At 53.1% G+C, this 11,671-nt stretch overlaps 1 protein-coding gene across 1 annotated transcript in view; it reads left to right on the forward strand.

Annotated features, from left to right (window-relative positions):
* The window catches only part of mon2 (Mon2 homolog, regulator of endosome-to-Golgi trafficking), a 29,306-nt gene extending 17,920 nt beyond the window's left edge, over window positions 1-11,386 (forward strand). Inside the window, exons 17-21 of the mRNA XM_029112176.1 lie at window positions 9,573-9,690; window positions 9,808-9,935; window positions 10,124-10,250; window positions 10,642-10,948; window positions 11,098-11,386. Of these exons, the coding sequence (XP_028968009.1) occupies window positions 9,573-9,690; window positions 9,808-9,935; window positions 10,124-10,250; window positions 10,642-10,948; window positions 11,098-11,386 (969 nt within the window). The remainder of the gene's footprint in view (window positions 1-9,572; window positions 9,691-9,807; window positions 9,936-10,123; window positions 10,251-10,641; window positions 10,949-11,097) is intronic.
* Window positions 11,387-11,671: the final 285 nt, after the last annotated feature.

Below are 11,671 nucleotides of genomic sequence, written 5' to 3' on the forward strand. Positions count from 1 at the left end.
TCTTTTATCTCAGGGGTTCGACGATTCAATTATCCGCATCTGGGCGTTCGTGGAGCAAATCGTGAGCGCTTTCAAAGCTTCGGACCTAGGAGAATTCATCGCACCACCGAAGGCGTAGACAGCCATCGACGGCACCTATGAATCATAGGGATCCCTTATCTTTCGGTGACTGGAATTCTTATTCCTCTCTGACTCCGGCGTTCAGCGACGGACCTTGACTTATCGGGCATTTCCCGTGGCTTTCCGGTTGCGATCCGGATATTCTCACTGTCAAAACTCGCGCGCTCGCTTGCCCTATTTCTCGCTCTGGTTCAAGGGCGTTCGTCTTGCGCAATACATGTACATGGCATAGTGGAGTTTCCCTCTAGTCGGAGAAGGCTACACAGAACGAAAGAGCTGGGATCAGGACTGGCCAGAGATCGAGTTTGGGTGAGAGGAGGGCCATTCTGCGGGCTCGTCGGTGTAGTCGTACTTGCGGAGGAATAGGGCAGCCGAACAGGCGGGGAGCCAGCAGGAAGAGACCAGGGTCCTCTATAGATGGTCTTCCGTCCCGAATCCTCCCTAGAAACTAGGTCAGACAGAAATGGCTCTTGGCGGCCATTTATGCAAAGACCTTGGATCTATCTCGGAAGGGTCCGATATCCACGTTCCTGCGCTGAGAAGAAAAACGTTTCTTCGATGCCCTTGGGAGAACTGATCGTTTCGAAAGCCGCGGCGACACAATATTCAGAGATTCGGATTTCATTCAGCGTGAAGTCGGAGGGTCGATCGGTCACCTCGAGGTCTGCGCGACTCATCGTCCGGCGCCTCAGGAGGAGCTCGGGTCCCACGAGTACAGGGTGGTCATTTTTAGTCGGGACTTTTTTCCCTCTGCTCGTCCCGGCCCTAACTTTTGAACGGCTGGATGAAACTATATGAAATAACCCACCAATCAACAGCTCTCGCCCTGACTGACACGATTCCGTCCCCAGCGGTGACGATTTCGGGCAGTATCACCTGTTGCGGGCGTTTTGGAAATGACCGGTCACTTTTTTCTCGTCGCTCCACGAAAACGCCTCTTTCTCGGCGACCGCTTGGTCGATCGGGCTTAATCTGGTTGCGTTCGACGCGGGACAACCTGGCGGAGGTATGCCATAAAAAAAATTCAGGTACCATGTTCCTGGGGGAAACGCGGAAGGGGTAAACTTTGGTTTGAAAATTGGACAAATTTACCGAAATTCCGGGTTGTCGCTAAACTCAGTCGATAACTCCTCAGGGAAGCCGAATTCGAAAATTTTCATGATGGCTAAAAGTGCTTAAAAAGGGCCAATTCACCCGATCTGGGGGTCAGCGGCTCGATCCGACAACTTTTTTTTTCCTCCGAAAATCGTCATCTCGAAATTCTCCTCGTGGAACGCGGAATACCGCTTGGGAGCGCTGATGTTGTGTTCAAGCGCGCGCTCCAGCCTCTCAGCATGCTTCCGAGCGATGGCGCTCTCGGATTTCCAACGGTCGGAATCCGCCGGAATCAGCCATTTTGAAAAAGGAAGAGTGTGAGGGAAGACTTGAAACGCCACGCGGTCCTCGCCAGTTTGGTGGAAGGTAAGACGCCCCAGGAGATCATCTCTTCCCAACGGTGGGGCTTCAGCCATCTTGCAGATATCAACTTGAGAGTCCGGAGAACACAATGAATTCACTGAGATCACGGCTGTGGCAGTTGCGTATCACAGATTGCAGCGATCCCGAATTCGACAGCGAAATGATGCACAGAGGACTCGCGCGGCTCTTCCCTTTTCAAAATGGCTGATGCCGGCGGATTCCGACCGTTGGAAATCCGAGAGCGCCATCGCTCGGAAGCATGCTGAGAGGCTGGAGCGCGCGCTTGAACACAACATCAGCGCTCCCAAGCGGTATTCCGCGTTCCACGAGGAGAATTTCGAGATGACGATTTTCGGAGGAAAAAAAAGTTGTCGGATCGAGCCGCTGACCCCCAGATCGGGTGAATTGGCCCTTTTAAGCACTTTAGCCATCATGAAAATTTTCGAATTCGGCTTCCCTGAGGAGTTATCGACTGAGTTTAGCGACAACCCGGAATTTTGGTAAATTTGTCCAATTTTCAAACCAAAGTTTACCCCTTCCGCGTTTCCCCCAGGAACATGGTACCTGAATTTTTTTTATGGCATACCTCCGCCAGGTTGTCCCGCGTCGAACGCAACCAGGTTGAGCCCGATCGACCAAGCGGTCGCCGAGAAAGAGGCGTTTTCGTGGAGCGACGAGAAAAAAGTGACCGATCATTTCCGAAACGCCCGCAACAGGTGATACTGGCCGAAATCGTCACCGCTGGGGACGGAATCGTGTCAGTCAGGGCGGGAGCTGTTGATTGGTGGGTTATTTCATATAGTTTCATCCAGCCGTTCAAAAGTTAGGGCCGGGACGAGCAGAGGGAAAAAAAGTCCCGACTAAAAATGACCACCCTGTAGTGTGTTCGGTTCATGAATGGCAAGCTTCGCTCGTGAGGAAAGGGTACAGAAGCTTTGGTACAGCAGCGATTCTTCCGACCTCCGAATCTCTTGTCGCCAACGTCCTTCAGGCGTCTTCGAATAGGAATCTCGTCGACGTGAAAGGCGTATTGCCGGCTTTCGTCTAATAATATAATATTTGTCCCCTCGCTGTGATGAGCAGGCCCTCTGGGCCGTTGGTCAAATCGTCCAGGAACGTTCCGGGCAGAGGATGACGGGTGGGCGGTTGATTCGTTTGTTTGTGTGTGCGTTCATTGTGCCAATTGATGGGGAATTCGCCACCATGGCGAGGTTGCAGATGAGGACTATCGCATTTCGGATAACACACGCACGTTTAGCTCCGACGTTATCTAATAGTCGACAAGAACAAAATTTATTCGAGACGTGTCACGTTACAAGGAACGAGGCTCTTACATGAACACTCGCGAGTTGGCATGTGTGCTTACGAAACATCCTTTCTAGAATGGTTCATTGATAGTTCACATACCCCAGGGATCTAGTTTAGTGCTTTCTGGGTTGAACAAATTCTATTATGAGGAACTGTGACCGTCATTTCGGATGTTCAATGGAGAGCGTCAACAAGCAGCACTACCACGTCCCGCGTACGTGGGATGGACATTCAGCTCGCGCCACATGGAGGAAGTCTGCTCAATCGAATAATTTTCCTCGACTGCTCCGGAACCGAGTTCCTTATGCCCCCGAGATCGCTGATTTATCCGTTCCTCAATCCGTTACTATGTTTGATCATGTTTGACGACTGCCGGTCGCCAATTCCTCAGTTTCGTGGCGAATCGTTACGAGAGCGGATCGTCAGAATGGTCTACTTTGGCATGTCGCCGGAGGTCTGGTACATGAATAGCTCAGTGTGGCTAGGAGGTCGAGATGGTCTCACTCAGAGCTGACCAATGCAAGCGCCGGCGCTCTCAGATCGACATCCACATGGGTCCGATCCGGCGCCTTCTTCGGCTTATTGCCGGCGTGTCCGTCGCAGCCTGATTGTTCCACACGCCCCACGCGGGGGTTTCTACTGTGACGGACGATGGGGATATGGAGCTGATGGTGCTGCTCCTCGATGTAGTTGCTCTGAAGTTTGTGGTGGTGGTGCTGCGACCAGTGGATGGAGGTTCTCGAGTGAGCGGGCGAACGGCGCAGGCCGGCTGTAGAGGCGCGAGAGCGGCCAGACGTCTGGTGTCCTTGGATTCACGCAACGCTATACAAGTCGACTGGCTGGCTGCCCGCTCGGCTCTCGGCCGGTCCCGTTGGAGTAATTCGGAAAGTCTGCTGCCCAAGGCTGCGGAGAAGCACCAGATACACCGAGGTCCAGACAGAAGCGAGGACGACGAAGTAAAGGGCTCACTGGCTCCCCCCTCCAGCTTCGGTCTCAATGAGGGCAGACGAGAGTCGTCATTGCGAAGGAGGGGCGGGGTGCGTCGAAGACTGACAGAACTCCCTATTCTAGATTTCAACTGGTTTTCGGGAGATGTTCATACGAGGCATGAGCTGAACATCGACGAAAGGGATATAGCTTCAGCATCGAGTCGTCCTCGATGGAGTCGAGCACTTTGAATAATTATGTATTTCCATTCGGTCAAACGGAGCGCCCGTGTGGAGGGAAAATCCCCAGGCTGGATACTGAGCTGCACGTTGCAGTTAGTCTTCTAGTCGTGGTTTGAATCTTCCACCGCCGTCCATCTGGGCAGTCGACGGCGAGGAAAAATGCAAACACTCCCCGAAGTGATGCCGACGTTTCGGCAGTGACTAGTGCCTGAACTACCAGGAGGACAGGAGCTTCCCGAAATTAGCCAGGACTTACTTCCGTCTATACATTCTATCTCTTGTCATATTTCCCCGAGCGACTGGTAGACACAATGTCGACGATATCTCTCGATTTCCGAAACGCCGGGACGTCGGCGAGGGCTTTCCCACCGATCGCGACTCCACAATCCGGAAAGTGTGACGCTCATCACGAGATCGAGATTGTGTGAAACGCCACCGTTGGTCCGCCGTCCCCAGAGCAGAACCGGGAGTCGAGCAACACCACCCTCGGCTCAACGTGGTACTGAACATTGTTCCTTATGTCGACTTCCTCCATTTCTTTCGACTGTGCGCAGAGAGTGGTCGGTCTCAGGATATTATTGACCACGCAAGAGAATTTATCAATTCGGTTAGTCCTAGCCGAATCCTTCGATGGTCGCCGATCGACGATATGTCCGAGACCGCGGAGCTATTCCGCATGCTCGCGGAAGCCGCTCGCAATTCATGAATCACAGTGCAGACTCAGTGAAAAATCCGTTGTCGATCGTCACCCGGATCGATAGGCAGAGTAGCAGTTCGGAAGTCGCGAACTTGAACGGAATGAAGCGGGCGAGAGAGGGCCCTTGAAAAAGGGTCATCATGGTTAGGCAATTGAGCAAGCGATCGAGCCGTAATATTCCAGCGTCGAGGAGGATTCTCGCGGCATCGAGAGCGATTTGGATCTGTAGTCGTCGGAGGGATTTAGGTCGGTGGCGATGTTCATACGTAGAATTGATACTGGGCGGATAAAGTGTCGCGTCGTTCTATGCGGTCACGTGCGGAGACGTATGTCGGCTTGCAACGTGAGCGAACCTACCCGCACGCTTGCTCCAATACACCTCACCGTTGTATAATCCGGTTGCATGGCATCGCAACGTGAGCAACCGCCATAGAATCGGAATAGATCAATAAGGGTCGGGCTGAAAAGACCCTTTGTGTCTTCCGCTATTCCTCTGAGGGGGAAGCCCGGAGCGAAAACTCTTCCGACGCTCCTTCGACGGATTTCGTAAAGATTGTTTCGGGGGCGATTTTCATTATGATGATGGCCGGTTCGACAAAGCATGGCGGGCATGCCGCAATGGATCAGGCTCCGTATTTTCCGTCGTGGACACGTCGTGGATCCCGCTATTCAATGCTTGGTCGATGTTTTTCCTTCGGATTCTCGAAGAAAGTTCCTTTGAATATTGCTCGAGTTTCGAGTAAGCTCCCTGGCAGGGAATCGATTTCGACGGATCTGATGTAGGGACGATGAGGAAAAATCCTTCGAAAGACTGGCCTCCCGGTTTTCATGCTGGATTTTATGTCTCGCCAACCGGAAGCTGAGCGCCTGACGAGCCAGAGGACGTTCACGCGCGAAAATGCCCGAGAGCAGACGCTCGAGGACAGACGGAACTCCAAGCTTCAACGTATTCTGATTTATACGAACTCCAGACAAGCCTTGCCGAAGGAGCTTGTCGTCTCTTACGAACGACGTTCGAGATGGGATCGAAACTATCGTGGGGAGGGAACGATTTCTGGCGGAACGTCCTACGTGGGGCGGACTCCGCTACCAGACAGGCCGGTGGGATGAAAGACGAACGGAAGGAAAGAAGAGTCTCTCGCTCCTGTGGAAAGGACTGGAACCCTAGTCGCAACACTGTATTGCTGAGCTGGTTTCCGTGGCTGTCTGTATGGCTGCCGCGAATGTTCGATGTGTTTTCCCGTTCGAGAAGCTTCCACCTTCCGCTTCCAGTAGCACAACTCATACCGTTGAAACGTATCTCTATGATTGAAGTTTATATTTGCTTGCCGAGACCCTTCTGTCCTCCTCAAAACACCGGAATCGTGATCGCGACACGATCTCGAATCGATATGAGCGTTGTGAACATTATACATCCGCCCATCCAATGTGTTGTCAAAGATTCACAAGCTTTCGCTGTAGCGCCGCGCCGACATTTCAGCCACGAGATACGAAGTAGCGGCTTCCGCTGCGTCTCCTTTCCCAGCGAGAGAGAATGTATCAAAACGTCCGATGGGCTGGAGAAAAAACCCTACTCGGTATACTCGGTCAAATGGAAGTTGACAAAGCTAGATATTAGATTTCGTGAAGCTCACAACGAAACAAGCTGGCCGAGCTGACTGGCACCGATCGATAGTGTTTTCATCTTTCCAGACGAGCTGCAGAGTAGGCCGCTTGCACTCGATCGATTGTCCACCGTGGGGTCTGCGGAATTCTTTCGCGAATCCCCCACCATCTCGAGCTTTCGAGTCGCGTTCGTTGTTCTAAGGTTCCGAGTCCCCCCCCCAAATGAGGCCACGCCTGGCGAAAGCTGTGGAAGTTCCGCGCGGGACCGACTCCGTATCCCGGGGTCCGGGGAACTTTCTTCGAATACTGAGAGGAACTACCCACACTGGGATAGATTCGGGGTCCGCAGTTCTCAGTTCCCACAGAGTCCGAAGTGCTTCAATTTGTCGATGGGTCGCCATTCCTCCGGACAGCCTGATCCACATGCGGCTGATTGCGGAAGAATCCCCGCATGCGTAAGTCGTTCGAGCGCGCGAATCCGACGATAGGGGCCGGCGTCTTCTTCGGCGCTGATCACAGTCAGTCGCTCAGGTTGCTCAGATACGAATGCTGACGTTGCATATTTCAGCCAGAATTAGGCAGAAGTTAGATATTGCAGGGGCGGCTCGACATTTGAAGTTTCAGGCCAGAAAATGCATGCATGTCCTTGGCCAGACTGTTGCCAGGCAAGTGAATGCAAAGTCTGCTCGCGCCCTTAGGCTGCGGAAAATTACGAACAGCCTCGTTGTGTGATGTGCTACACATGTCTGCTAGACTTCTGTCAGACGTCGAGCTTGCCACTGTGCAGTCTGACTTTCTGGCCATCCGGCGAGCCGGTCGCCGCCCGGCCGAGTTAGCCCTCGATCGGGCCCCCAGCTGTACAGAATCTGCGTAGTGAATTTTACGGAGCGACGGGCGGCGGGATCCATTATTGAGCGTTCCGTTGTCTGGAAACGCAATTCCAGCCTATGAAGAGTGTATTTCCGTATTCACCGAGTCTTACTATGTCGCCTTCGCATTCGTCTCGTCGGAATCGATCGAATGATGTCACTCGAATCGCGTTCTGCCGAGCGATACCTTGTAGCAAGCGAACACGTACGAGCTCCAGTCGAGAGAAGGCCGAGTTCGGAGTTGCTCGGGACACCTGACAGAGAGAACTCGTTTTTGCATACGCTCGATACCTGTTGAATATTCGAACTTGACTGGAGACCGATCGCTTTGAGCGTGCATGTTCTCGTTTAGGAGCCTGGATCCTCGACCAAGACAGACAGAGGGAGAGAGCGCTTCGGGACCGTCAATGGGAGGAATACGACCGACATTTCTGCGAATTCGATTTTTGTGCCGCATCCGCTCCCGGTTGATTTATCCGAAGCGGGAAAAAGACAGAACGAGGACCTTCCACGTTTCCTCTCTGTAGGGAACACGTGTCTTGTGACTGACCCTTCCTCAGCGGTGGAGCTGCTCCTTCGCGGGTGAAATCGAGATTGAGAGGGGGGAGGGGGGAATCTCTTCGGGAGGGGCGTGCCGACCGCCGTGTCGCGGTGACATTGGAAATACTGTCTAGAGGTTGTTTCAGTCTTGATTGAGGCTCTCGTTCTGTGTGTGCAAGTCGCTGACAACAAGGGACCGGATGAAGGAAATAGCTGTCAAGCGTTATTGACTCTGTTAGGAGAGGGCGAGGCATGCCATCGCGCACCTTTGTTACGATGAGGGCGGTGCTTTCGTTTGGATGGTAAATTCGGATGGTCGGCCTAGTTTGCCGCCTGGTGGTGCAGCGTTGTGTATAGTTGCGCAAGGCCATTGCGCCCTCTCTTCGTCTCTGTCTGAGTCGGCCCCCATCCTCCCTCCCGTCCGTCCCCCCGGTCAGCTCCCTTCATCCCTTCTACCCCTCACCGACTCCCCGGCCTGACGATGGCCCTGAAGTCGCCCCCTCCCCGCTCCCGTCTCGTCCCTAAGCCCTTTGGGTGTCTGCTTCGAGAAGGAGGGAATAGGTCGACTGCCCCTGGGGGTCTTTCCGTTCGGGAACTTCCTTCGTTCTTCTGGCGTTGGCACAACCACCACGGCTGCTGCTTCCACCTCTGCTCTCCGCGTCCTGAAAGAAGAGGCAGCAGCAGAAGGGAGAGGAGGCTGTCGGAGGGTCTGAGACGCTTCTGAAAACCCGAAAGAGAGGGAACGGTCTCCCCGAGAAGGGGGGCACCGACGATAGGAATCCTCGCACCGAGCATCGAAGGACGCGTCAGACGAAGAAATCTGTTTGTTTCCTCTGGAAAAGAAGAGCGCTACATTTTCGCGGCTGCCGACTCTGAGGTGGCGATGGAGTCGGCTGATTCGACCTTCGATGCGGAAAAAGGAGCAGACGTGTCTGCAGTAGCTTGATCCATGCATTGCTCGCGTGGAGAGCCGGGATGCTCATCATGGTAACCTGGAGGAGCGACCGGAGATAATCCGCCGCAGAATAGAGCGGTCTGCTTATCTTCCTCAGGGTCTGTCGTCCGTCAGCGAGTCGCAGGCTCTTCGATCCACGTGCGACTGACGATTTTGAAAGCGGCTCAGAGGGGAAGATACGCGAGGATCCATCTTGGTAGCTTGGAAGTTATTTAGGGCTGGTGGGACATGAAAGCGATAAGAATAGTCAAGGGGCCTTCAAGAAGTCTATCATGAGGACCTTATTCTCATTTTTCATGAGGCATCACTCATGTGATGACTCAATATCGGGAGTGTCTGGCGAGACCCTGAGACACCCGACAGGAACCTGAGCTCTTTTCTCCGACCGTTTCTCGACGAATTCCCTCTCGTCTCTGGGAGACTCTGATCGCCAGAGAAGACGGCGTACATGATGCAATGAGACGCGAGAATGAAGTCGACAGGGCAAAGATTGGGCGGAGCGAAATCCACATGGGTTCGGAGGACCCGTAGGGAAAGCAAAGAATTCATTTGAGCTGGTCATTCCGACTTCACCTGAAGGGAGCGCCATCGAATTCTCTAGGGGGCCGGAAGGTCTTCCGGATACCGCCGCAGGAGCGATGAGCGGCTTGAGCCGAATCTAAGATTCTTCGGATGGGACCTCGCGCGCAGGATGCATACGATGCCCTCATCGGGAGGGGATGGTGGCTCCTTTTCTGAGAGATGATAGCGAAGGATATCGATCAATCTCAAGACCTAAGAAAAGCTTCGGAATCTCGCTCTGAATCGTACAATCAGCACATTAAAACTATTCGCACTCGTGAATTCTTCAGGCTCTACACGTGCCGCTGGCTCTGAAGTACAGATGCCCGTCTTCCTCAACTTGGAAACTTGCTGTGGCTTCACTTCTGAGCGCCTTGCATGTGGGACTCCCTGTGGCGCATTCCAACCGTGAGTATACAGAAAGGATATTCAGACGCCTCTGGCGCCTGAGAGCTCGGCCTTTGCTAGCTCCCGAAGAGCATAAATGCGCGAAATCCGCGGCTAAGGATGCTCTCCTCTCTCCAGCGGTGATGTTCGAAGATATGTGGGGCGACCTTGCTGTAACGCTCGAAGAGTTCTTGTTCTCCGAGAGTTCATCTCCACCCAATCAGACATTGGAAGAACAACAGAACGATGAAGTTCTCGACACAAGAGTGAGTATATCATTGGCTCGCGCATTCTCGGAAGCAGGAATCATGCGCTTCTCAAACCATATATCCTCCCCCGGAATCCGAATGAGACTACTAGCCCCTATGATCCTCAGGATTTTCTCCGTACTTTTTTTTATCGTTGGAGCTCTCATTTTCCTGGGTGTGAATTGATCGAAGTCTCCGTTCCACAGGTGATCCAGCTCATCCGTGATTGCATCTTACCCCATGCTTCGAAGATGCCAAAAGTCTTCGTTATGAGGGTGGTGGCCCTTCTCAATAAAGGTTCAATTCACTCGGCGACATCCAGCGCACCGGTCGGTGAGTACCGCAGCCGGCTCGGAAACAGCTCTCAGCGACCTTGCCCCTCTTTCAGCACATTGATTGAATGTGTCGACGTCCTCCTGCAAGACCTGTATTCCTTTCCCAAAATTACATTGAATCATGCTCCCGGGAACCCCTACGTCGAGTAAATTGTCCCATGCGCCCTCCTCTTCTCGAATGCATGACGCGATGGAGTTCGAAGCAGCTCTTGTGGGGTCTACGGTTCGAGTGCACTAGGAATGAAATCATCCCTCCACTGCCCTTTCGAATTATGCTCTGATCAAGATGTATGGAGACTGAGAGATTTATTTTTATATGTTTTGCCGGGCGACGAGGTGATGCATGACGTCAGTCTGGAGTACAGGGCATTCTCTTCTTGCCTTGCCAGATATGCTCACCACTGGTCCGGACCTTTCGCGTGCCTCGGGGCCGGGTACTTCAGAGAGCAGCAGCTGCAAACCTGTGAGCCAAACCTCAACGGCGCCCGCGTCCATTGCCATTCCAGACACCGAGTCGACTCGGAAACTCCGCGAGGAGTTCGCAAAGGCCTGCTTCGAGACCCTTCTGCAGTTTTCATTCCTCGAAGGCAATACCGTGCTCCCGCACGATCACGACGGGGCCCACAACGGAAGTTCAAGTCCTCAACAGCACGCCGGAGTCGTGTCGAAGCTCGCCATCACGTCTCTGCTGCACAGGTAAACAGAGCGTCGAGCTCGTTCATACTTTCGGCATTATCGGGTGAAGTTCGGTAGCAACATCACACGTCGCTTCCGACGTTTGGAGATTTCGCAGATGTGCGATTTTTCCTGAAATACGTCTACATTCGTCCTCGTTTTCACTTCAGGTTCGAAGAGGTTATATCAACGTACGTCGAGGATGAGCGTCTATCGGGAAAATGTCCCTTGCCCAGGCATAGAATGTCGGAAATATCGTTTGTGTTGAAAGCCATTGCCACACTAATAGCTTCACTGAAGAAAGCTCCGCGGGGTAGCGTTGATCCATCGGTTTGGAAGCAGCTCATATCCCTCTATCCCAGTTTGGTCAAGTGTACGACGTCGTCGTCTCCTCAAGTGTGCCGATCGCTCAAGGAGTCTCTGCAAGAATACACTGACCTTCTGAGTCCGCCCTGCTGAACATCGGTCGAGTCTGACATCCCACGATCCCATCACGTTTTCTATAATACGCGACTCACGACTTCTCGTACTCCGATGTTCACGATGCTGCTTGCGTCGATTCTTCAGAACCCATTTGCCCCTCTCCGGATTTTTCTGTAAATTTCATTCTGCGCTGTCGATAAGTGACATGTTTTTCGACGAGAAAACCGTGTCAGTTGCCGACTAGATTTCTGAGCTCACTCCGCAGAGATGAGGAACGATAGCTCTCAACCGAGAGGAGGGAAATGTACCTTAGACCCTAGA

This window comes from Galendromus occidentalis, unplaced genomic scaffold, assembly GCF_000255335.2.
Source record: "Galendromus occidentalis unplaced genomic scaffold, Mocc_1.1 scf7180000077485, whole genome shotgun sequence".
Lineage (NCBI taxonomy): Eukaryota > Metazoa > Arthropoda > Arachnida > Mesostigmata > Phytoseiidae > Galendromus > Galendromus occidentalis.